General features: G+C 37.9%; 1 protein-coding gene across 1 annotated transcript; it reads right to left on the bottom strand.

Annotated features, from left to right (window-relative positions):
• Nucleotides 1–19: 19 nt before the first annotated feature.
• LOC129263518 (GTPase KRas-like) lies at nucleotides 20–27,972 on the bottom strand. Its single transcript, XM_064100762.1, has 7 exons — nucleotides 27,929–27,972; nucleotides 26,982–27,010; nucleotides 24,098–24,182; nucleotides 16,026–16,168; nucleotides 13,771–13,889; nucleotides 12,405–12,446; nucleotides 20–8,979 (listed from the first exon to the last, which is right to left on the bottom strand). The coding sequence occupies exons 4-7, from the start codon at nucleotides 16,162–16,164 to the stop codon at nucleotides 8,914–8,916; spliced, it is 366 nt and encodes a 121-aa protein (XP_063956832.1). The 5' UTR covers nucleotides 16,165–16,168; nucleotides 24,098–24,182; nucleotides 26,982–27,010; nucleotides 27,929–27,972; the 3' UTR covers nucleotides 20–8,913.
• Between the last annotated feature and the right edge of the window lie 21 nt (nucleotides 27,973–27,993).

The raw sequence follows: 27,993 nt of genomic DNA, 5'->3' as shown, positions 1-27,993 counted from the left end.
GTCTACTACAACCCTTAAATTTGTTTACTTTAAAAATGTTTTAATATAATGGTATTACATGTCCCTATGGTGTGAGCATGTCAATAATAATTGTTCGCTTACAATAATAAAGTAATATACTTCTAGTCTCCCTGACAACATTATCAATCTTGCCTCAGACTTTTGTATGTTATTTACACTAACACCAGGAGAGCTAAACATAGCAGTATGATTTAAAGGAATACATTCCCGGGAACAAAGAGGGCACTGTATGGTTGGACATCGATACGCGCTGCAGATGGCGCCAGCTAAAAAATTAACATCAACATTATACGACGCTTACGCAAATGCCATGTTCCGAATGCCTGGGCCATTTCATAAAGCTATTCGTTCGTTAAGAGCGACTTTAGAAGGACTGGTGATCCTTTCTTACGTGCTAAACCATCGCCAATTTTGGTGTATACCATTCACTGTAAGAAAGGATCACCAGTCGTTCATAAAATCGCTCTTAACTCACGAACAGCTTGATGAAACACCCACCAGAACTCGGGCGAACCTCAGTTCGCGTATGGCTTGGCTGCTGTTCGAAGATCTTAGCATGTTGGCTCCGCCTATTTTGCTGTGTGAAGTAATACTAGGGCTCGTTTCACAAAGAGCTGCCACTGTGCCACTTTGCCATTATGGCAACGACCATGGCAACCTTGATTTTGATTGGCTGCAGAGCCCTGTTGCCACGGTAGTTACCATAATGGCAAAGTTACAACAGTTGTAAATCTTTATGAAACGGGCCCAAATGTCTGGGACAGCTGCACCGATGTACATGTAGCTGAAAACAGCGCAGCGTTTGTGTACTGTGCGTGCTGATGATTGACAGCTGCACGCAAATTACGTTGATCTTCGTCATGAAGACGGTAGCGAGGACAGCACGTAACAAAATCACAAGCGCCCTCTTGAATCCGGGAATGTCTGCCTTTAAGCCCGCTTCACACTTGTTTGATCCAAATGTCAATGAAAAATCGCAAGTTTTTAATTCAAACCCTTTGAATAAAACGTAATGGTTCCGAGCAATATTGTTCTATGAATACACTGCATGTTACTCTGTGTTGGTTTAGCATTACTCCTAATGGGCGTTTCATAAAACTGTTCCGAAGTTAAGAGCGACTTTATGAACGAGTGGTGAACTTTTCTTACGCGCTAAATAATCATCAAGATACATTTAATGGTGAATATCATTTACCACAGAACAGATCCCCAGTCGTTCTTAAAATCACTCTTAACCTACGAACAGCTTTATGAAACGGCCCCTGGAAAAAAGACCAAAAACGATTAAAAAACAATTATACGAGTTATGTTGTCATGATCATGAAAATTGATTTTTTTTTTCTTTAAACAAATAAGGCTCACTCGCTCTGGGGTCCATTGCAGTGAGAGACAACTGAACGCAATTACAAAAAATGCGTAAGTTGAGATTGATTATTTCGATCTACGTTTGATTGCAAATATGGAGTCTGCTCGTAACAATGCTAAATCGATGGATTTTTCAAACGTGAATGGGGCTTTTGGTCAACCTGTGGAACAAATAAACACGTAATGATAATGAAAGGCTCACATTCCTTAAATCCTCAATTCACCAAACCACTTCTCCCCTATTAAATTGAAAAGGTACCCCCAAACCGTGGTGATCTCGCATGACCTTTGAAAAAAAAAAAATGCATGAAAGGAAGGGAGGGGGTGGCAGGTAGAGAGAAATATAAAACAGAGGGAGAAAGGAGCAAAAGGTGAAAAATAGCGGGGGAGGGGGGAGGGTATGAACAAGAACAAGACGATTGCGGAGAGAATGCAGACTGAGAGAGGTAAGATGACCAAGTAGTTAAGAAGGAAATGTGAATAAAAGAAGCTGGAAAACAAAGAGGGAAAACAAAAGATGGGAAGAATTAGAGGGTTGATGGAGAGAAGAATTGCAGACTGAGAAGAATAAGAAGGCGGGGAAAGGGGGAATGAATATGAAAAAAAGAAAACAAAGGAAAATAAGAACAGGATTAGAAAGGCATGGGATTCTTGCTGGTGTATCAACACCATAGAAATCAAAAATCTTGAAATCATCGCCATTTGTCAAAATACCTCTCAAAACACCCACAGGTGCTTTCACCAACACCGAAGAGTTTGTATTCTAATGTTCTAGTCAATATCAGTGAGCGATGCACATGTAAAACACAGTGTAAATCTGCCTATATTTTCCCTCAACAGAATACACATCACACATGTGTGACTCACATGATCAACTGATGACAGCTTAGACAAAAGACAGAAAAAACAATGTACATCGAAATTGGATACACAAATCACTAAAAAATGGCATTTATATGATTTTTTTTTTTAAAGGAAAGACTTCACCAGCACTTTAAATGTGCATGGGGGTAAATAGGATGAGGGGAAAGGGCAAGATGGGGGAAAACAAGAGAGGGGATGAAGAGTGGAAATGAGGGTTTAAGCAGAGCTGCCAAGTTGTATTTTGCATTTTCAGTATTCTTATCTCCCAAAATCAGTATTTTCACAAAAAAATCAGTATTTTTACCGTGTGAGATAAATATTTTGTATTTTCCCCCAAAAAAGTGTATTTCATAATAAAATGCTTGGCGCACTCGCCCATCACGGCGCTCAAGCTGCATGCAAGCTAAAATGTGCACTGCTCTTGCAGATGGAAAAAAAAAAAACATTGAAACTTGTGTATATCTCACCCTGGTTTTTACAAAATGATTGAAAAAAAAACAAGTTACCTGAAATTATATTGATCTAATAACCATATTTGTGTACGTTTCATGAAATAGAGACATATAGAGATGATTTTTCTCAATAAATTTCGATTTTGTAAATTTTTTTTTTAATACAAAAAACGTATTTTTTTAAGAAAAAACGTACTGCCGTATTTTGGTTGCAAAAACGTACTAAATACGGAAAAATCGTACTACTTGTCAGCTCTGTTTAAGGATATCATCCTAATCAAATGAAACCCATCACATTTATTTTAAGCCAAGAGGAACTTTGCTACCTGACTGGTCTAATGATTAGTTTTATTGGTTAATTTGTCTATTGCCAACTCATCCACTCACCACATGGTCTGCTTTCATTTAGTCTGATGCCATTCCGTCCAACATTTTGTCTAATAACCATTTGGTCCAATCATCACTTCGTCTAATCACCATTTCGTCTATGACCATTTCGTCTCGCAACAAGTTGGTCTAATTTCCACTTCAAATTCATTCCTTTTGCACAATTTAACACTTATTCCAATTAGACCAAACCCTATGGACTAAATGGCTATTGGACCAACTGGTTATTAGACGGAATGGCATAAGATGAAAGTAGATAAATGTGGTGAGTGGACGAACTGATGGTAGACCAAATGATAGTAGACGAGTTGGCAATTGGACGAATTGGAATTAAACCATTCTATTGTCTGGTTGCTTTTGAGATGAGGACGGCTTATGCATGGAGACAATTCATCAACAACTAGGATCCGCATCACCATCTTATAAAACAAATAATACACAGCATTTTGCAGGGGCATTAGAATTATCACACACACACTTGTTACCTTTGAAACAGTCCAGGGGGCCCGGTTCATAAAACTTGTAACACTAACAAATTGGCGATATCCGTTAAAAGCTACTGAAATCCTTCTATCTGATTGGTTTATAGAAAGACCTAGAACTGTTCCTTGGATGTGTAATCGCACTAATGACCCTGCAGATGTGTATTATTTGTACACTTGAAAATGCATTTTATTTTTAAACGAGAAATGAGAAATCATAAATGATAAATGACAATACATTGATTATAAAACACAGAAAATGTACACTGCTCACCTCCACGTGCCATTTTCGATAAACAAGTATGAATGAGCCACAAGCGTAATGAAAAAGAAAGGAGAGGGAACTTCCCCCCGGAGCAAACTGCCCCTCATCCCGATGTTCCCTCCTTCCTGAACTTTGTACAATAGACATGCCACTTTGGCAGTAATTACAAACACACAATTATATCATATAACCTACCAACTGAGGACCTGTGGTTGCTTGGGTGCACAGATCTTTGATCCATATAGGAAAATTAACCTTTTAAAAAAAATATTTAATCAACGTTACTTCTTCAAGCAACAATATCATTTTCTTCCTTCCATTTAGCATTAAGATATTTGTGCCTAAAAATTGTGACATGATTGCTTAGATTTAATTATCCAAAGCCCAATCTGATCGCTATTTCTTTGTCAAATTGGCAATGTATTTTCTTGACATTTGTCTTAAAGTGATCGTTTCACTTTGTTCTGATTTAAAACAGTCTCATTTTGGTTCTTGAAAATGGGCTACACATTAGGCTTGTAGTGTAAAAATCCGGGGTAAAAATACCACCCCAAAAGTTGCAAAGTATCATATATATACAGGAGCTATTTTAAAACTTCGGAGATGTAAACCAAAGTTTGAAAATAATTGGGGGTTGGTTTCAATGACTATGTGTATACAGCGAATACAGTGCAGCTAACAATAGTGTGTGCATAGGTGATACACACAACAGAAGGCAGTCAACACAGCCAACAGACTTTTGGAATTTGAGAAAACTGGGCAAAAGCTGAAAGCGTCTTACAGAAGGTTCTCAAAATCAGGCTAATCAATTGCTACTCCTGTCTAAATTGGAATTTTTCATCCTATATTGTGGTCTGTTTCAGGTTTTTTAAGGACAAATACAAGCACTCATACACGTTTTATCTTGGTTTGATTTTTTTTAAATCAGCTGCTCACAAAGTGAAAAGATCCCCTTAATCCTTGTGACTCAGGGTTACCAAGTCCAGATTAATAAGAATTAATTATCATAAGCCTAAAAATTTATCATTTTTTTCTCAATATTGGTGACAATGGTTGTTTGTTCCCTTTTACCTCAAAAGATTGATAAAGAATGAATCTAGATATTGAATTTAAGTTCTCACCAGTGAAGCAATGAAGTTTCCTTCTTATATAAAAAAAAAAATGAGCAAGGGTGCCTGAGGCACCAACAACCTTTCACACAAGTTACTAGATAAATTTGATACAAAATAGAAAAATTTAAAAGAACAGCTGATTGATATCAATATAATTCATTTGACGATACAATATCAAAATTAAATCAAGTACATTAATAATGAAGATGTGACAATAAACTTCAAATACATTATATATATTTTTTTGTTTAATACAACTGATAAAAAAGAATCCATCATATGCTTTTCATGAGGAATCACATGACATTTAGGGGGTTTGAGAATGATGGGTATAAACCAATCATAGGTCATGAGCCAGTGGAAGTATTTTATGACAAACTAAGTTATGCCCCTGCTGGAAAGACTATAGTGTGTTCACAGAGTATTGGTTCAAAGCGAGTTCACAGTGTGGTCCCAGTGAGATCAGTGTGGTCCCAGTGTGTTCACAGTGAGATCACAGTGGTGTCCCAGTGTATTCAGAGTGTGGTCCTAGTGTGTTCACAGTGAGATCACAGTGGTGTCCCAGTGTGGTCCCAGTGTGTTCACAGTGAGATAACAGTGGTGTCCCAGTGTGTTCAGAGTGTGGTCCTAGTGAGATCACAGTGGTGTCCCATTGTGTTCACAGTGAGATAACAGTGGTGTCCCAGTGTGTTCACAGTGTGGTCCCAGTGTGTTCACAGTAAGATCACATGTGTTCTCAATGTGTTCACAGTGTCTTCAGTATGTTCACAATGTGTTGAGTGTGTGTTCACTGTAGGCTCCAAGTGTGTTCACAGTGAAATCATGGTGTGGTCCCAGTGTGTTCACAATCTCTTCAGTATGTTCACAATGTGCTCAGTTTGTATTCACTTTAGGCTCCCAGTGAGTTCACAGTGAGATCACAGTGTGGTCCCAGTGTGTTCAGTGAGATCACAGTGGTGTCCCAGTGTGTTCACAGTGTGGCCCTAGCATGTTCACAGTGAGATTACAGTGTGTTCTCAATGTGTCCACAGTGTCTTCAGTATGTTCACAATGTGCTTAGTGTGTGTTCACTGTAGGTTCACAATGTGGTCCCAGTGTGTTCACAGCGTATTGACGGTGTGTACACAGCATGATGTTCACAGTATGTACAGAGTGTGTTGATATGATAGATTCACCTCAACTCCATGACCGCTGGGCCAGCAAGTTGCCTGGCTCGAGTGACGTAACTTCAATGCAATCATTACCTGTTAACAATGCTGGCATCAGCAAATTATAACATACATGGACAAATTGCATGAATTCTCTTCCCGACTATCTAATGTTTGAAGAGCGAGGGTGACATTTCCCACACACAGGTAGAATACCTCAATACTACACTTCTCAAGCAAAGTTGTGCATGTTAGGGTATTTTGCCTTACAATGTTTGATTCTTCACAATAAACCCGTTCGTAGTTAGTTCATGGACAATTCTGGTCAAATTATCTTTCAGTTCTTTCATTATGATAGGCGGATTTCAAAAAAGATATTACGTAAGCATGCCTTACATAGCAGGATGAAGAAATTGAATAGACCAGATGACTAGAATAGCACATCAATAAACACTCTATGAAGGTTTTTGGTGCATTTTTAATGCACATTATAGCATGCTGTACAATGGCAAACTGTGAAATACACATTTTTTGTTTTTGTGGATGTAAATGAAAAACACCATTCAAAAGAATATATGAATAATCAATACATCAAAGTTGGTGCTTATCTCATTAAATTTTAAACAACCATGTCACTTTAGTACCAATCAGGACTGGTACCAATGACCTTCCTCTGATCATGCACGGATTGGTACTACGAACTGGCTTATTGCTAAATGTCGCCCTCTGTTAGTAAAACTAACAGTTACAGTGGGTGGTCGGTATACTAAGAGGCTAAATTTTAACAAAAACTTAATATAGCAGCCTTTTGCGAATAAAAAAGCAATAGAGATACAATAAGGCATAGAGTTCATTAAACCATATAAAAACAAAAATAAACAGTAGACAGATTAATTCCCTCATTCTTGTTAACATAATAGATTTAACAATGTAAAAAGCACAAATGCCCCATTTCTAACATCATTATCTTCATCTGTAAGTACCATAAGCACGTCAAAGCCCCTTTATGCTGGAAAAATCTGTAAACAATTACTAAATATGCGACATTTACATTTCTATTCTTTAAGCTTCTGTATACGATTACATGATGTAGCCCTTGATTGCAGCCGTTTTAAGCAAGGGTGCGGTAAAAACCTCCTCAAGCATACTAGAAGCATGAAGTGCTTGAAGAAAAATGCATACCTGGGGGCCGTTTCATATAGCTGTTCGTAAGTTAAGAGCGACTTTAAGAACGACTGGTGAACTTTTCTTACACGCTAAACCATCGCCAATGGTGTATACCATTTACCAAAAGAAAGGATCACCAGTCGTTCTTAACTTACGAACAGCTTTATGAAACACCCACCTGGGCCCCGGTGCATAAACGTTACTCTGCCATCCAATGGTAACTTCCCTGGAATCTGTGATTTTCATTGGCTGCTGTGGATGGCAAAGTTACAACATATTAACCCTAAATCTCCCGGGGTATTTTGATTCTTGTCATTCCCTTAAGATCTCAGCCGCAGATTCGATCACAACGAAAATTCGCATGGTGGTAGAGAATGACGTAATCTACATATCTATATATTTTATATGAATTATGCTAATTTATTCATGAAATCATACTTTTTGCTCTGATTCACTAAATAAAGCTCCTAGAATGCTATTTTTGGGTGAAAATATTCTTTATAGCAGTCCTAAGAATTGTGAATGAAAAAAATTCTGGTACCAAGACTGATTTCTTATGTATTTTATTGTTTTTTTTATTTCTTATGTATTTCTTAGTTTTTTTACTTTTTGTATTTTTATTGTTTTTCGATGGAAATCGTTCCAGACTCAATTCTGATCATAAACAAGGCAAAATTAATTAAGTTTAATCAGTAAAAGTAGAAATAATGATACATTTATGAATTTTGGCTAATACACAATCTGCATTGGTTTTGTACATGAAATCACGTTTATGAGCAATTTGGGGTCTGACATGCACTTACATAATGTTGCGTAATGTCGTGACCGCGTACCCGGGCGTCACAAATTTTGTCTCAAAATTTGCGCGAGACTTGAAAGTAAAGTCAGTGAGTGGCGAGGTCAAAAAATTTTGCGCAGCAGATATATCGCGAAAATTGTCGAGAGGGGGGGCCATAATGGCCCCCCCCCCCCGGGAGAATTAGGGTTAACTTACATGCAACGGGACCCTGTCGCACTTGCATGCTTAGAAAATCAAAGAATATCCAAAGTTTGAACCATAGAGATGCGATGAAAGTAGATCACAGGACTTACATATACGCCAGAGTTCTGAGGCTTGGTGTAAAAAAAAAATCAAGAAATGACACTGAACAACAATAATTCATTTTGACTAACAATACACAAGTGTAAAATATATCTAAAGTGTCTATTTTCAGTAGAAAGCGATGACCTCAACTCGAAGCATACTTGTAAAAAGACAAAATGTGCTTGAATCAAGAACATCTTGTTAGAGTCCACCACTTTGGTCCACCCTATAATTAGACTCGTCTTTTTACTATCCATTGAAGATTGCTAGCTGTACAATATAATTCTTTATACACCGTTGCTATGGTTTCCTCCTCCTCCTCATCATCATCAATATCATCCATGAATTCCATGTGAGGCATTCGTGTCTAGTCACTCAAATGGCAGCAAAGTCCCGGAGAAAAGGCTTTAAACAGTAATGGTCCCAAGACACATCCCTGTGGAACTCTCGACACATAACATGATTGTATACACTCTATACATATATTTTAAGAATACGTTCATCTTGTGACAAACAATCTGACAGTAAAAGACAAGAGAGTAAAAACATGCTATATTTGATCAATCTTAGAATAAGATGCAACTTCGTTTCTTGCTCTTCCCTTTCTTATTTGAAGCGTTCTTTCGGTCTTTCTGTTGAGGGGTAAAAGAAAATGGGAGAGAAAAGAGGAAAATAAAGATATTAGAAATACAAGAATATGTTTGAATAGAAATAACATGTGAAAACTGAGAAAATTGCAATAAAGTCAGTCTGGCTTAAGTGTATCTCACAAAATTCCACACTTTGAATAATCAAGCTCACAGGTAATGAGTATTAAAAAAAACAATCTTTCAAACATTCATAAAATTTCAGGTCATTCGAGAATATTTGTTTTTCTATTTCGGCGATCCTAACAGACCTATTTTACTGAAGATTGGTCATTTCAACTCTATGCTAGGATGCTCTTGACCTTTGAAACATGTTAAGCATATAATTAACATTACAGATAATTATAATCCATGATGAATATCCCTTGTTAGAACTGCAAACCCGCAGAGTGAATTCTATTCCTTATCACGTTTGAGGTTGTGGCTAGCTCGAGTAAAAAGAGAAAGCGGTGGAAGCAGAGGCCCCCTGCATTGTGGTAGAAAAACTAGATTCTCTGAAGACCCACTTAAATTAACATATCCAACAAAAAGAAAACAGACCGGAGATAGAACATTCACCGTTGCATCCTCAATGGAATGGAAAAAACTCCCTCTCACAATAAGACAATCCCCAACAATTGAGTCCTTCAAGAAGTCCCTTAAAACCCTTTTGTTCTAGGCAACTGCCTTCATTTAATATGTCATTCTGATTTTTGTTTGTATAAATAAGTTAAATGAAATTGTGAGCGCTTTGGGCCATGTGGGAAAAGCGCGTTATAAATGTTGAGTATTATTATTATTATTATTATTATTGTGATAGGGTGACAGTCGATGACAAGTAGAGAGTGATGCGGTGCACAACCACACATCACTAGCGAAAGGGGGTTTATTGACAATGACACAAAAATAATTCTGTCCAACTTTGGCAAAAGGAAGCAAGTGACACATCAGTCAAATATGAGTTATTGTTGTTTCTAAAACACCCTTTGTATGTCGCACGTTCAGGCAAAATTTGGGGAAGAAATTATCGTTTCTATGGGAAGATATTGAAAAAAATATGCTTTTAAATTGCATTGACGCCTATGTAAATGACGAACACACACTGCTCATTTACAGCAAATGATACTTTTGTAACTTGCTTCCTTTCGCCAAAGTAAGGCAATTAGATTGCTTCGGGTTTAAATTCGTCTAAGATGTAGGGTTTGGGTTAGGGTTGCAATAGGGTTTTATGTTAGATTTGAGGGGTTAAGTTTCGGATAGGGTATAGCATTGAATCCGGAGTTGAAGTTGCCCATTCCACTTGTGTGTGGAATTTGCAGCAGAGCAATTGTTGCCGGAGCAAATGTCATGGAACCTTATTTACGGGTGTAAATATTGTCATATCACTAATTCTAGGTCAATTTCCCTTGTTCGAAGCTTAATTTGGGTCTCCATCTACAATACTACTTCCCGGACATTTAAAAAATGTCAGAACAAATAAATACACATTTCCTATTTCTTTTCAGGTAGGGCCCGAGTAAAGAGTTTGCTAACTCTATCATGTAAAATGAAGACGACTGCAGCTGTCGGCGGTAGAACTGTTATCCAAAACCAACAGCTCACAAGGGACAAAATTGGTCTCGCAAAGCATTCACTTCAAATCTATAGAAATTTGTGTTAAATTGGTGGGGTATCTTTTTAATAAGGTATTTTTGTAATGCACTATATTTGTACAATCCTCGCTGGATCCGCCACTGACATATCAAATTAAGTTGGAATTTTCTCTTCTGCTACAAAGGCAAGACAAAATGAAATTGATAAATAGAATGTATATAGGATTTTGATGAAGTCTTCTTAACCACTTGACTGCTGACAGCCATAATGTGTATACAACCCCTCTGTGCTGAGCCAAATTAATACACACTCAAATTTCACTACATAGCAAGTGGCTTTGAGTTTCTATAAATCACAGGGGAAGTCTCAAGAATTTTTTGTTATAGCGCCATCTGTTGTCCTAATCCGCAGTTTTTATAGTCCTGTGCTATTTCCATCATAGGGTTATTACAGCGCGATGGTGACACTTATTAATCGGACAGTGTTGTAAGTACATAATTTTACGTGTTCCGCACAGAATACAAACTAGCCAAGCACGTAATATTACGTGGCCCGCAGCCAAGTGGTTAATATATTCTCTCATTTTTCAGAGATTTAATGGGACTGAAAAATATGGTAATCTTCCACTTGGTTAATTTTCTGTCTGGTTTTATCTAAAATGGTCTAATCCAAGATCTTCTTCAACCAGTCCATAACTAACCATTTATGATTTTGTCTCATTGCCATGTAGCAAATCTATATTTACAAATTTTGTTAGGTTATATTGATTTTATCTATCTCTACAGTGAGTTCATCTGTTTATGGATCTTTGAATTTATCATAAAAAAAAAAAGAAAAATAATTTGTTGACAAGATGGAACTCAGAGCATTTTGCCATTAGACTAAATGGCCCGAATTCAGAAAGGTGGTTTTGAAAACCCACGGTTGAATCCGTGATTTATGCATATTTCCTGTATATTAAAAAAAAAATCCAATGCTGATGCGCGCTTTCGTCACAGTGCGCCAAATCGATGCCTGTTACCATGGTAAGATACACTTTTTTTTTCATGAGTCCACTGTTTGAAGAGTGGACTCATTAATTCAAAACAGTGGACTCATGAACAAAATAGCGTGGATAACCACGGCAACAGGCGTCAATTTGGCGCACTGTGACAAAAGCGCGCATCAGCATTGGACATTTTTGCCTCCGACGAAGATTCTGCTAGGATCGAAAGCTTAGGCCCCTTTTGACTCTCTAATTTACTCCATTGGCTCTTTTTTTAGATAAGCAGTTTTCAGCAGCTTCTTTTTGCCATTTTTTAATATACGCGGTAAAATGAGCGTAATTTATACAGGAAATCTGCACAAACCATGGACTTAACCGTGGGTTTTCAAAACCACCTTTGTGAATTTGGGCCAATGAGAATTGGATGAAGAGGGGGTATCATGTCGAGTGTATTGTAGACCAAATGGCATTTAGACCAAGTGGCATTCAGAACAAATTGATAGACCAAGTGGGTTTAACCATCTTCATCTTTGACAGTCTGAGATGGAGAACAGGGCCCCGTCTGACAAACAGTTACTATTCATCCGATCAACCTCAATTCTATGGAAATCCATCACCGTCATAATATTTTCTCCAATAAATTTCAACAACGTCCTTTGTAGGGAAAGAGAAGCACACTGAATTTTCAAGAAAATAAAGTGCATGATTAAACATCATAGTTAGAAAACATTTTGAACAAACAGGCATAATAGATGTTGATGTTGTTGGCTTTCCATAGTTGTGGGGGATTGGATCGATCGCAACTCTTTGTAAATCAGGGCCGAGGTGAAAATGAATCAACTATACAACTTACATCCTTCCGTATTTCCCTGACGAGTGTGTAGAAGGCATCGTCCTATGAAGGAAAATGAAATAATTATGAAAAACATTATTTAGAGGAATATCAGTTTGGAGCGTTCACGGTTAAAGCTAAATGAAAGTAGTTGCAGTAAAAAAATGATTTCGTGAGAAAGTCTGTAAAACCAAAGTTAAGTATTACTATATCATCGTGGATCTAGATCTGGTACAGTGACATAAACTGAACTTTGTGAACTCAAAAAATCAAAGCTGAAAAAAACGATAACACTGAAGATCGCCTACACAGATAGTCACACGTGGGACAGTGTATATTATTATTGCTGGAATAAAGACCCGACGGAAGTGCCCGAATCCACGCTTATTTTGCTTATTTCTCAGCAATTACACAATTTCTTCCAGAATCATTTGGCACATATTTTTTATTCATACAAACAGACACTTGGGTGGTCATTATATTAAATTCTGTAAAAAGTCATTTTGAGATCGTTACCACAACTGGCATTTATCTTTAACAATGTATTCTTTTGGAGGCATGTGTTCAGTCCTACAAAGCCCCACCAAACTCAACGTTTCAATTAGTTTATTTGTTACGTCTGTTCAGGAGAATGAATTAGAAATATAGTTATTTCACCCAAATTTCTAACTCCGCCTCATCTTTTTTCATCCTTACATCTGGGAAAAATAATGGCCCCAGAAATTGGAAAAAAAAATAGTGATTTGTATGGTGTTGAGTTCACTGCAAACAACCAATCTTTCAATGCTATCTCTCTTCCAATAAGAAATGCTTCCAGTATTCTTGGCTTCATTGCCCCCTCATACCCTTTTTTTGTGTGATCTATTTCTTAATTTTTTTATTGAACTACCTACTGAGATTATTATTGTAAAATATGACTGTTCATACATTGAATGTACTATGGTACATCCTGTTTTGTCATTATTATTATTATTTTGGCGTCACCTGTGCCTGGGAGGCGAAAAGCGAACTGAATCACTATGACCCGCAGGTCTCTCCCGATATAACTGATCGGGGGAGTGGAGGTGGACCACTACACCGAGGTTTCTCCCGGCTCTTATACGAATAGTGCAGTGGGTTCTTGAAGTGTAAAGGTGGCGACTCTCCTCTACACCGGGTCTCCATTTACCATCCTATCCGAGGGACAGAGTGTTTTCCACTGTAACATCTATGAAACACGAGAGAGACGTTTACACACAACGCACTGGCTTCAGTCATCCTCCAAGGGTGGACTCGGACCTGAGATCTTTGGTTGACAGGCAGACGCTTTACCGACTGAGCCAACTTTGCTCTAAATATTCATAATAATCATTATTTCTTATGACATCTATAAATCAAGAATACTTACTACTCCTTGTCTGGTCTTAGCTGACGTTTCAATATAAGGTATTCCATAACTCTTAGCTAACGTCATTCCTTGTTTTGTGTTTACTGCCCAGTTTGGCAGATCTATCTTGTTTCCGACCACTGCACAAAAATAAAAGAAGAGGAAAGCAATAGCAGAGATCATGTGAAAATGAAGTATTAAAGGAAATCAAAACCCAAGAAGAGAAGCAATCTCATTAGAAAGAGTAAAATGAGAGGAACAATTTAAAACAAGTTTCATTAAAATCGCTTATGAAATAAGCAAGTTATGGACGTTTAAAAAGTCTAGGTGTACATTCTATGGGGATCCTCAAATTGGCAAACATGCCTCAAAATGGCTGATATTTTGTGGACAACCCTTTCCCCTGTATTTTTAATACATTGTTTCACATCATCTCCTCCTGACCTTGACATATGTGGTGTGAATTATATTTTCCCATGACATATGTTATGCTCAGAACAAGGCAATATGCAATTTGAAAGATAATGGGTAAAATCTGTGTTAAAAATTTGTGTTAAAACATTTGTAGGCACAGGCTAATCCAATTAAGCTAATTATTCCACATCTGCTGAAGTGAAATTTGAGGGATACTTTGAAGAGTTCAATCTTGTCAATTTCATGGAGAGAAAAAGGGAGGGAGTTCCAAAACAGAGAGATCAAAATGGGGATATTCAACAATAAATATGAAAACTGACTCGGTGATAGGTTAACACCTGTAGAAGTTTTCTCTGTGTCAAAAGATATTTTAGGACTAATATTTTAGAATACTGGGGCCCCGTTTCATAAAGGACTTGCAACTGTTGTAACTTTGCCATTATGGCAACTACCATGGTAACAGGGCTCAGCAGCCAATCATAATGAACGTTTCCATGGTAAAGTTACAACAGTTGCAAGTCCTTTACGAAACGGGCCCATGGTCTCGTTGAACTGGGGCCCGTTTCGTAAAACTTGTCATAAATAAACTTGCAATAACAGTTTTAAGCTACTGAAAACCTTCGATTTGATTGGCTGGTAGTGGACTTGTAGAAATTGTGCATTTGTTATGATAACAAAAGTCTTTACCAAACAGGATGCTGATTGATAAATTAGCAGGCACAGATCCCGATTGACACCTAGATCTACAAGTTGGTCCTACATGTACGTGCACAAGTCACTGCCAGGGAATTGAGGCTGCGTAATTCAGACCACTTCGTACAAATTTCCAATACTGGATGCAGGTGCATTTGTTTCATGAACGGCTTCCTAGGATCTCCAATTGAACTGAATTGAAAATTTTCATCTCAAGTGAAGGGTTTGCCAGAGAGACTTGGGAGTCTAGTCTTCACTCTAGACATGGTTTTTAAAAGTTAGTGTCAAATATGGGTCTGCTCTGGCAGACTATGGAATCATAGTGCCTTTGCATGACTAGAACTTGCCATAATCACCAACATAATCTCCGCTGATTAAACCTCAATCAAGGCTGGATAACATGGCATTTAGTAAGAGCTTTTTCTACCTTGTCTGAACAATTAAAACCACAAGAAAAGCATTGTTTATTGCAGTCACCATGGAAACCAACCTCGTAAATTTTCAATGACAAATGTGTCTCCGGGCTTGGTCTTGTCAATGTCAAATGTTTTAAAGGGAAATACATGTATAGCCATAGAACGATGAGAGTAAAAAATAGTTGAATTTTGAGAATGAACTGTTTGTTTTCCCAAAGTAGAATGATAAAAATGGGTATATCTTGTGGACCTAATAGGATTAACGTTCATTCAGAATAGCAAGCTATACAGTGCGTCCCAGAAAAAAAAGGAAACCGAGATTCCCATGTCTTTTTTTTCTTTTAAGGAAAATGAATTATGATATTTCATTTACATAATCATATAATTCAATTATTCCTCTACATTTTGATACCTAATGTGTACGGTACTGTTTGATTCGCATAAATTGATAAATAATAATATAGAACTTGTATAGCACACGCATCCACTTTGCTAGGTGCTCAAGGCGCTCCTATAACACCCTGGCAAAGCTAGTCTGCCGATTACAGTGCACACAGCTTTTTTGAGGAATTACTTCCAGCCAGTACCCATTTACCCCGCCTGGGTCGAGTGCAGCACAATGTGGGAAATTTCTTGCTGAAGGAAAATGCCATGGCTTGGAATCGAACCCACGTCCATCAGATTCAAAGACGAGAGTCTTAACCACTAGCCCACGAAACCAACACAGCATAAGAAACCGTGGCCGATACTTACAGACCATAGGGACCTCCTCAGCGTCTTTCACTCTCTTAATCTGTTCTCTGTAGAGATTGACATCCTCGAAGGATTTCTCGTTGTTGATCGCAAACACACACAGGAAACCTTCCCCCGTTCTCATGTATTGGTCCCTCATAGCACTGGATGAAAGGAAAGTGAAAATAAGAGAGAAATATATATCAAAACATGATAATTTAAGTGAAAAAATATATATACATAATATTTATTTCAAACTATCATTATCATGTCCCTCATAGCACTGGAAGAAAGGGTATTAAGTAAAAATAAGACAGAAAAATATATATCAAAACATGATGATATAAAATTTATTGAAGTGAAAAAATATATAATATTCAAACTATCATTATCATGTATTGGTCCGACATAGCACTGGGAGGAAGGGGAGTAAAAATAAGACAGAAAAATATATATCAAAACATGATAATTGAAGTGAAAAAAGATATATTATAGTTTATATTTCAAATTATATCCCTTACTTAAGATTGTTGTATTGAGAGTGTACACAAGGAGAAAAAGAATCTTGTTTTACTACGAAAGACGTTTGCCATGAAATAGTTCATTTTCCTTGCTGACGTCACGCATAGTCCATTTTTCCCTAGGGAAAAAGTGAACTATACGTTTTTTGACTCCGCCCCCTACTCGATTCGCGAGCTGTGCGGCGCGATGCGAGCAGAGCGCTGCTTAGCTCAACGGTACTCTCTACTGCATGCCACGGCAAACTTCGGGCGAGCTGCACTAACCAGGTGCGCTCGCTGAACAGACGATCAATACGGCAAGGCTTATTGTTTTCTCAACTTCTCAACGATTGTTCCATCATCGACTTATTAAAAATCGTTTTGCTGTAAAAGTCGGGTATCAACGAAGAATATCGTATGAAGAATATATATGAGTGGAAGGGATATAAAACAAATATACAATGACCCATTCTCGAAACTGGCTAAAACTATTTGCACTCAGGAACGTCACATAGTACTATTCTCCCTCGGGCCGATGGCCCTCGGGAAAATAGTACTATATGATGTTCCTTCGATGCGAATAGTTTTAGCCAGATCCTCGAGTGTCATTGTATATTTGTATACTATACTATATTATTATCATTATCATGTATTGGTCTCTCATAGCACTGGCAGAAAGTAAAGTGAAAATATTAAGAGAGAAATATATATCAAAACATGATAATTGAAGTGAAAAAAAGATGTATATAATAGTTATTTCAAACTACATGTATCATTATTACATACTATATATTATCATTATCATGTATTGGTCTCTCATAGCACTGGCAGAAAGTAAAGTGAAAATATTAAGAGAGAAATATATATCAAGACATAATGATAATTGAAGTGAAAAAAAAGATATATAATAGTTATTTCAAACTATCATTATTACATATTATATCCCTTACTTAAGATCGTTGTATTGAGAGTGTACACAAGGAGAAAAAGAATAGTTTTACTACGAAAAACGTTTGCCATGAAATAGTTCATTTTCCTTGCTGACGTCACGCATAGTCCGTTTTTTCCCTAGGGAAAAAGTGAACTATACGTTTTTTTGACCCCCCCCCCCCCTACCTCGCGATTCGCGAGCTGTGCGGTGCGATGCGAGCAGAGCGCTGCTCAGCCAGACGGTACTCTCGACTGCATGCCACGGGAAACTTTCGGCGAGCTGCACTAACCAAGTACCGGGCCAGGTGCGCTCGCTGAACAGACGATCCATACGGCAAGACCTATCATTTTCTCAACGATTGTTCTATATCGACTTATTTAAAATCGTTTCGCTGTAAAATGGTATGAGTGGAAGGGATATAAAACAAATATACAATGACCCATTCTCGGAACAGGCTAAAACTATTTGCACTCAGGAACATCACATATACTATTCTCCCTCGGGCCGATGGCCCTCGGGAGAATAGTGCTATGTGATGTTCCTTCGATGCGAATAGTTTTAGCCAGATCCTCGGGTGTCATTGTATATTTGTATACTATATTATTATCATTATCATGTATTGGTTTGTCATAGCACTGGCAGAAAGGAAAGTGAAAATAAGAGAGAAATATATATCAAAACATAATGATAATTGAAGTGAAAAAAATATATAATATTTATTTCAAACTATCATTCTTAAAGAAATCTTAATTTTCTTACATTTCAATGGTTTGGTACAGGATGATAAAATTGTTACAACATTGGATTGGCAACTAATTTGCCTCTTGGTGGTAAGAGAGAGAGAAAATGACAAACAGGAGAGAGAGAGGAAGAGAGGTGAAAGAGATAAAAAGAGAGGAGTGGAGAAGGAGAAAGGAGTAGAAAAAGAGTGGGAGAAAGAAAAAGAAAACAGTATAGGAGAGGGATAGACAAAGTGGACATGGATATACAGCAAAAAATAGAGTAGAGAAGAAGAGAAGAGAAAGGGAGGGAAAGTATGGAGAAAGGGAGGGAAGAGAATAGAGGAAAGACAGAGAAGAGGGAGAAAGAAAAAGAAAACAGTATAGGAGAGGGATAGACAAAGTGGACATGGATATACAGCAAAAAATAGAGTAGAGAAGAAGAGAAGAGAAAGGGAGGGAAAGTATGGAGAAAGGGAGGGAAGAGAATAGAGGAAAGACAGAGAAGAGGGAGAAAGAAAAAGAAAACAGTATAGGAGAGGGATAGACAAAGTGGACATGGATATACAGCAAAAAATAGAGTAGAGAAGAAGAGAAGAGAAAGGGAGGGAAAGTATGGAGAAAGGGAGGGAAGAGAATAGAGGAAAGACAGAGAAGAGGGAGAAAGAAAAAGAAAACAGTATAGGAGAGGGATAGACAAAGTGGACATGGATATACAGCAAAAAATAGAGTAGAGAAGAAGAGAAGAGAAAGGGAGGGAAAGTATGGAGAAAGGGAGGGAAGAGAATAGAGGAAAGACAGAGAAGAGGGAGAAAGAAAAAGAAAACAGTATAGGAGAGGGATAGACAAAGTGGACATGGATATACAGCAAAAAATAGAGTAGAGAAGAAGAGAAGAGAAAGGGAGGGAAAGTATGGAGAAAGGGAGGGAAGAGAATAGAGGAAAGACAGAGAAGAGGGAGAAAGAAAAAGAAAACAGTATAGGAGAGGGATAGACAAAGTGGACATGGATATACAGCAAAAAATAGAGTAGAGAAGAAGAGAAGAGAAAGGGAGGGAAAGTATGGAGAAAGGGAGGGAAGAGAATAGAGGAAAGACAGAGAAGAGGGAGAAAGAAAAAGAAAACAGTATAGGAGAGGGATAGACAAAGTGGACATGGATATACAGCAAAAAATAGAGTAGAGAAGAAGAGAAGAGAAAGGGAGGGAAAGTATGGAGAAAGGGAGGGAAGAGAATAGAGGAAAGACAGAGAAGAGGGAGAAAGAAAAAGAAAACAGTATAGGAGGGATAGACAAAGTGGACATGGATATACAGCAAAAAATAGAGTAGAGAAGAAGAGAAGAGAAAGGGAGGGAAAGTATGGAGAAAGGGAGGGAAGAGAATAGAGGAAAGACAGAGAAGAGGGAGAAAGAAAAAGAAAACAGTATAGGAGAGGGATAGACAAAGTGGACATGGATATACAGCAAAAAATAGAGTAGAGAAGAAGAGAAGAGAAAGGGAGGGAAAGTATGGAGAAAGGGAGGGAAGAGAATAGAGGAAAGACAGAGAAGAGGGAGAAAGAAAAAGAAAACAGTATAGGAGAGGGATAGACAAAGTGGACATGGATATACAGCAAAAAATAGAGTAGAGAAGAAGAGAAGAGAAAGGGAGGGAAAGTATGGAGAAAGGGAGGGAAGAGAATAGAGGAAAGACAGAGAAGAGGGAGAAAGAAAAAGAAAACAGTATAGGAGAGGGATAGACAAAGTGGACATGGATATACAGCAAAAAATAGAGTAGAGAAGAAGAGAAGAGAAAGGGAGGGAAAGTATGGAGAAAGGGAGGGAAGAGAATAGAGGAAAGACAGAGAAGAGGGAGAAAGAAAAAGAAAACAGTATAGGAGAGGGATAGACAAAGTGGACATGGATATACAGCAAAAAATAGAGTAGAGAAGAAGAGAAGAGAAAGGGAGGGAAAGTATGGAGAAAGGGAGGGAAGAGAATAGAGGAAAGACAGAGAAGAGGGAGAAAGAAAAAGAAAACAGTATAGGAGGGATAGACAAAGTGGACATGGATATACAGCAAAAAATAGAGTAGAGAAGAAGAGAAGAGAAAGGGAGGGAAAGTATGGAGAAAGGGAGGGAAGAGAATAGAGGAAAGACAGAGAAGAGGGAGAAAGAAAAAGAAAACAGTATAGGAGAGGGATAGACAAAGTTGACATGGATATACAGCAAAAAATAGAGTAGAGAAGAAGAGAAGAGAAAGGGAGGGAAAGTATGGAGAAAGGGAGGGAAGAGAATAGAGGAAAGACAGAGAAAAGGGAGAAAGAAAAAGAAAACAGTATAGGAGAGGGATAGACAAAGTGGACATGGATATACAGCAAAAAATAGAGTAGAGAAGAAGAGAAGAGAAAGGGAGGGAAAGTATGGAGAAAGGGAGGGAAGAGAATAGAGGAAAGACAGAGAAGAGGGAGAAAGAAAAAGAAAACAGTATAGGAGAGGGATAGTCAAAGTGGACATGGATATACAGCAAAAAATAGAGTAGAGAAGAAGAGAAGAGAAAGGGAGGGAAAGTATGGAGAAAGGGAGGGAAGAGAATAGAGGAAAGACAGAGAAGAGGGAGAAAGAACGAAGAAAGCAATAAAGGAGAGTGATAGACAGAGAGAAGAAAACAGAGATATACCGAAAAAAAATGCAGTACAGCAAAAAAGAAAGCCAGAGGTATTAATGGGTATGGGCTAGACAGAGAGACAGATAGAGTAGAGTCTAAGAAGAACATAGAAGCCAGAGATAGGAAGAGAAGGGAAGAGAGAGAGAGAGGGAGGGACACGGAGAAGAGAGAGAATAAGAGAAGAGATTGATGCTCATAATCATTGACTCACTCACATGGAACTAATCAAAGTTGCATTTTAATACCTCATTGAGCATCACAATTACACTGTAAACACTAATCACAAACCAAGGCTCATTCTAATACCCATAATGGCATTGGCACTAATTGTCTAGCTCATGAATATTCATGAGAGATATAATCTTGCGATGGCTTCATATGACAAGATAGTTGAATGACCCTTTGGTGTATATTGTATTGGGTATTATAATATACCAGTAAGTGTACATACATGTAGGTGCATGTTAGAGTGAAGACATCAGTGTATCTATTCCGAGGGACCGGTTTATTTCCAATTCGTCTAATTGCAAACTCGTCTACTGACATTTGGTCTACCATCAGTTCGTCCACTCACCACATGATCTACTTTCATTTAGTCTAATGCCATTCTGTGTAATAACCAGTTGGTCCAATAGCCATTCAGTCCATATACCATTTGGTCTAATTGGACTACGTGTTAAAAGTGTGCAAAATGAATGAAAATGAAATGGATATTAGACCGAATGGTTTATAAGAGACGAAATGGTCAAAGACCAACTGGTGATTAGACGAAGTGATGATTGGACCAAATGGTTGTTAGACGAATCGTTGATAGACGGAATGGCATGAGACTAAATGAAAGAAGACCATGTGGTGAGTGGACAGTTGGCAATTATACCTAGGGAACTACCACCACTACAACCAATGTACCATCAACATCACCACCATATTAAAGCTATACAACGTGCTACCACCCCCACCACCATAATACCACCTCATCACCACCATCACTACTCATACTGTATATTATAAACGGATGGTTTTCAAGTAAAACTATACCAATTCTGCTTTATAAATGTACTAATCAATTCAATGGCCCGTATTCTGAAGTCAGGTATAACTTAGACCATGGTCTAGCTCTGTACTAAAATCGTGGGAAGCCATAAGAGTCAAAATTTTTATTAAGATGTATGTTTCTTCTGTTTACTGTGCTCTTTCCTGATACATCGACGGTGAAGAAAATCATCTATTTATATTTCCTAGACAATTATGAATGATTTGAGAGCCAAATGAGCTGCAAAATGATATCTCTACTGTTAGTGATCTATGTAACAATTGGCTATCCATACTTAAAGGTATTGTTTAACTTTGTGAGCAGCCGATTTAAAAAATTCTCAAACCAAGATGAAACATGTGTACAAGTGCACGTATTAGAACTAATAAACCCTGAAAACAACCATTATTGAGAATGAAAAGCTAAAACTACAAGGCAAACCCCGATTTTGTAAATAGGCGTCCGTAGTACACATAAGTGTATGGGATGAAATTAAGATGGTGTTTTCGGTCACTTTATATTTCAATTTTTGAAGCACTAAATAATTATTTTCGAACGCAATTTTTTCTGGGCTTCATTTTTGTAACATATCACAGACACAGGTGACAAGTGTGACCTTCTAGCTCAGATTTTTTAAAAGTCAAACCAATGTTAACCAATCACTTTAAACTACAACTTTAAACCTGAGTTTAAGTTAAACCCGATTTCAGAATACGGGCCAATGAGTTTTACACTGGGGTTGTCATTTTTGTTTCAATCAATCTGCTTCTACATGTACGATGGCAATTCTTCACCAGCCATTTGAGAATGCGATAATAACTTTGTAGTAGACTGTTTCTGTTTTGATTTTTTACTACTCTTTATCCATGATTCATGCAACCGACAGCAGTCAAAATATTGTGTTTTTTATAGTCTGCAGGGACAGACCCTGATTGAAACTTTGATTAACAAGTGCGTCTCCACGTAAAGACTAGCACATACACAACTTGCTGTTTGCCTTCAGTACACAAGGCATGAGTAGGCTGCACATTCAGACCCGTAACTCGAGTGAAGGGTTTGCACAGCAGACTATGTTTGTTATGTCATGAACCCTTTATGAAGCAAATGTATTATCCATTAATGATATTAATGCAGAAGAAAAATATTAAATCAAATCACATCATTATCATCATCCTTCAGCTTTGTTCTTGACTTGTTATACCAATTAGGCCCTATATCAGGCAGAATTATCTATCTCTCTGTATCAACTCGCTTTCTATTTCAAGCAACATACTAGACCAACAGGAACCACCACCACCCCCTCCCTTGTCATGACAACATTCATCAACCCATGCTCTTCTTGACCTGGGCCCCGTCTTACAAAGAGTCACGATTGATCCAATCAATCGTAACTCTATGGAAATCCATCAGTGTCATAATTTTTTCTACAGGAAATTTGCAAGATGCCTTTTGTAAACAAAGAGAAGCACAGCGAATATTCACGAAAACATCGAATGCATGGATAAAATCATAGTTAGAAAATATTTTGAACAAACATGCATAAGGGATGTTGACGTTGCTGGCAGTCCATAGTCGCGATTGATCGGATCAATCGCAACTGTGTGTAAGACGGGGCCCTGCTCTATCGATATTTGATTATCCAGTAGTCGATATAACTACTTGCTTCAAACATATTCAACTAGCAGGCACACCACCAATACCACAACAACCACTATCACCAACCTGGTGGGTGTTTCATAAAGCTGTTCGTAAGTTGAGAGCGACTTTAAGAACGACTGGTGAACCTTTCTTGTGGTAAATGATATATTCATTGGCGATGGTTAAGTGCGTAAGAAAGGATCACCAGTCGTTCTTAAAGTCGCTCTTAACTTTAATACGAACAGCTTTATGAATCTTGACCTCCTGTATCCAGTGTATCATGTAGGGCCGGGCTGTGCCCCCCCCCCCTTTGAGAGGCACAATTAAAATTTGTAATGTAAATATGCCATTTTAACACATGTGTGCCCCCCCCCCCTTTTTAACAGGACTTTTTTTTTTGCTTCTCAATTTTATTTCGTGGACCAAATGACCTTCAATTTTATGTGAAAACCTTTTTTTTTGTTTGCTTGTCTAATTTTCCTCGGGAAAATGTACCCCCCTTCTTAAGAAAATCTTGGATCCGCCCCTGATGTATACCCAGTTTTAACAAGTCTCTCCATCTATTTCGACTTGTTTCCTATTTCTAGCAACATCGCTACCACCAACAACAACCACAACCTTCACCAACCTGTATTCCTCTTGACCAGCTGTATCAAGTATGTCGAGTAGACACGTCTCTCCATCTATGACGACTTGCTTCCTATATGAATCCTCTGTGGGGAAAAAAGAGAAGAAAAGTCAATTCAAGCAAGGATCCTTACAGCGGACGAGAACCGGTATATTCAGCATGGTATGGTCAGATGGAGACTCATTTCTTATGATCTAATCAAAGCTTGCTTTTTAGCCTTGAATAATTCTCGCTATGGACAATAACCAAAAGTTCCTGGATGTAGCGCGCAGGACCTTAATTTACAATTCAGCTTCTTTTAATACTGAACTGGAAATGCTACTTCTTGGTCATTTAAACTAAAGTGATATGTGACCCAACAACTTCCGGTCTACTTGCACCGTACCTACCACAAGTGTAGACATCATTCACTTTTGCACGGCGTTCCTAATCTCTTCTTACATTTCGAGGAGAAATCATTGTAAAACTTGCTACTTTTGTTATCCCTCTTGCTGTATACTATTCCTTCCTTCAAGCTGTTGATCTTGGGCGACTCTGGAAAAAAAGAGTAGCCCCAACGAATGCATTTGGGGGGAATTTTAAGGGTGATTTGGGCTGTCATGAGGGCAAAATCGCCCTCATCTATTTCCTTCGTTTATTAAAACCATTTCTTACACGCTAAATAATCACCAATGGACATGTAATAGTGAATATTATTTACCGCAAGAAAGGATCACCAGTCGTTCTTAAAGTCACTCTTAATTTAATACGAACAGTTTTATGAAACGGACATTGTGTCCAGGTATACAGTACATGCTAATTTTAATATTCAACCTTACTTTGGTCACGTCATAGATGCTTTTCACACTGCACATATTTTCCTTAACCAAAGGAATTGGTGGGGCTAAGGGGGGGGGGGGGTTAAACTTAGCCCACTTCGTTTCTTACTACGTTTTAGCAAAGTGGGCTACCACGGTAAATAGTACAGCACTATCTGGCCCTGCAAAAAAGCAGGGTTAGCCGGCTAATTGCGGTGCTAAGAGATGCAGTGTGAAAGAAAACCGGGCTATATTAAAGAAGAGTGGGGCTAAGCATTAGCCAACCACAGAAGTCAAAATTGCACATTACTCACGCTCTGTGTGGCAAAATCATCAACTTTCATGAGCTGTGCGATAGTCCGGGGTCAAGGCATTAACCCCGGCTAAGCAAATAGTGTGGGGTTAAGAAAGACAGTGTGAAACCCTAAAAAGATAGTATGGGGTTAAAGATAGTCCCGGGTTAAGGGTAGTATGGGGTTAAGGAAATGCAGTGTGAAAAGCATACTAGACAAAGTGTTTATAAATGCTGGGTGGAGCTCTGCAAGTGATACTAGATATTAAGTGGTTTAAAATAACAAGTTGTGATAGATCGTACAATGAAAGCTACTATTACAAGGTCCTTGCAACCTTGCTCCAATAGCCTATTAAAGGGGAAGTTCACCTTGATAATAAGTTGGTTTTAATAAAAGCAGAAAATTTTCAAAAAAGTATTGGTCAGGGATTGGTGAAAATCTGTCTAAGAAGAGCCGAGTCACAATTTGTATTCATCATATTCCATTAAAAAAAAAAATCTACATGATATATGGGGAAAGTATAGGCGTTGTGGCCCAGTGGATTAGTCTTTTGACTTCGAAAACAGAGGGTCGTGGGTTCGAATACCAGCCATGGCGTAATTTCTTTCAGCAAGAAATTTATCCACATTGTGCTGCACTCAACCCAGGTGAGGTGAATGCGTACCCGGCAGGATTAATTCCTTGAATGCACCGAGTGCTGAAAGGCAGTTTGAGCTAAAGCCAGGTAATAATAATAAACAATGCGCATCGGAATAGATTACTTCTAGATAGATGGTGCTATATAAATGCCTATTATTATAATATCTCTCTTCTTTTTTAAAGGATTTTCATCAAACCTTCACCGGTATTTCTCGAATTTTTCTACTTTTATTAAAGCCAACTTAATACCCACAAGGTGAACTTCCCCTTTAAATATACTTTCCATGGCAAATTAAATCTTGTTTTTATTATTGGCTCATTTTGTAAGCACAAAAGAGAGAAATCTTGACCGAGATCACCTGGTAGCAAGGTAGAAAATTATCATTATGTGTACATGTACGGGCTATTTTGTCCACATTGAGGTGATAACTGGTTCATGGGGGCCCGCTCTTTATTCAATTTCAAGGGCTAATTTTTGTGCAATATGAATTACATATATGCTATCAAAGCCTTCTTCAATGTTCTGCTGTATGTAGATTTTTTTTTTCTCCAAACTTTGCGAATATTGTTTTAGGCAGAGCTTCGAGCAACTTTAGAAAAGATGGTTGCCCCAAAGAATTTAATTTTGGGTATTCTCGGGGTGAGTTGGGCCATCATAGGGGCATCCCCTACGCTGCTTGATAGGCCGGGTCTATTCTGATCCGCAACTCTTCAGGAATTGTCTTTGCCCAAATATCGGTAAATTACCAATTCACTCACTGCCGACTCGTCCACTCACCACATGGTCTACAATAGTCTTATGCCATTCCGTCCATCAACATTTCGTCTAACAACCATTTGGTCCAATCCTCACTTCGTCTAATCACCATTTAGTCTATGACCATTTCGTCTCATAACTAGCTGGTCTAATATCCATTTTGTTTTCATTAATTTTGCACAATTAACATTTGTCCAATACACAGACTAAATGGCTATTGGACCAACTGGTTATTAGACGAAATGGTGAGTGGACAAATTGTCAATTAGACCATGTAGATAGTGGACAACCTGATGGTAGACCGAATGATAGTAGACAAGTTGGCAATTGGACGAATTGAAAGTAAATCCCAAATACCCATGCAAAGGGTGATATTTTAAAAAAAAATAGCTTCTTACCTATTGTAGGGTCATATTCATCTACAAAACTGCAAGGGGAAAAAAGGAAAGAGAACAATATTAAAGGAGATTAATAGCATGTCAAATATAAGGGAAGCAAAAGTATATCATTACACACTATTCTACACCTACGATGATTGAAATCCAACTTTCCAATATTGCAACATCCACGTCCACACAACTATAGAACCCCCCCCCCCACGCCCCTCCTATGGAATAGCTTTGATGGAACAAGTATATTTGAGACAGAAATACACTTTCCCATTATCGGTACGGAAATTGAATATTCTAGCACACAATTAGGGGTGATTGTCCTTTGTGTTTGCAATTTTCCTACAAAAAACGTTTGAAATACATAACATGTATTCTCTATTCAACAAAAGGGGACACAATCACTCATTTTTGGGAGGGGGGTACATGTATCCACCCCTCCCCCATCCCTGCACTGGATGCTTTATAAATACTGTATACAAACATGATGATGAACAGGGCCCCATCTAACACAGAGTTACAATTGATCCAATCAATCGTAACTCTATGGAAATCCATCAGTGTCATCATTTTTTCTATAGGAAATTTGCACAATGTCCTTTACAAACAAAGAGAAGCACAGTGAATTTTCAAGAAAACGATGAATATACATATGTACATAATAGTTGGAAAGTATGAGATGTTGACATTGCTGGCCGTCCATAGTTGTGATTGATCGGATCAATCACAACTCTTTGTAAGACAGGGCCCAGGTCTAGAGAGAATAATACACAACATGAAATATGTACATGTATGTAGAATATTCATCAAAGAAAATGATTACCATTTAAAAAAATAATAATTGAAACTATTACTTACTGTAGTAAGCAAATTATGAATAAAATAATTACAGTACCATTCAAAAATAATTGAAAAAAAGTTATTTAATAGGCAAATGAGTGAGTGAGAGAACTTACTGGTTTTGAATAAGTTGTATCGTCAATGCACTTTTCCCTACACCTCCAGCTGTTGAAGAGAAAAA

The sequence above is a fragment of the Lytechinus pictus genome, chromosome 6 (genome assembly GCF_037042905.1).
Source record: "Lytechinus pictus isolate F3 Inbred chromosome 6, Lp3.0, whole genome shotgun sequence".
NCBI lineage: Eukaryota > Metazoa > Echinodermata > Echinoidea > Temnopleuroida > Toxopneustidae > Lytechinus > Lytechinus pictus.
The sequence above is the reverse complement of the archived record's forward strand: the minus strand, read 5'-3'. Positions and strand labels throughout refer to the sequence as shown.

Coding starts and splice junctions, on each gene's coding strand:
- LOC129263518 (XM_064100762.1), bottom strand. CDS start 16,164: ATGAGGGACCAATACATGAGAACGGGGGAAGGTTTCCTGTGTGTGTTT. Junction 13,890..16,025: donor TGAGGAGGTCCCTATGGTCT/GTAAGTATCGGC, acceptor ATTTTTGTGCAG/TGGTCGGAAACAAGATAGAT. Junction 12,447..13,770: donor CTAAGACCAGACAAGGAGTA/GTAAGTATTCTT, acceptor TTTCCTTCATAG/GACGATGCCTTCTACACACT.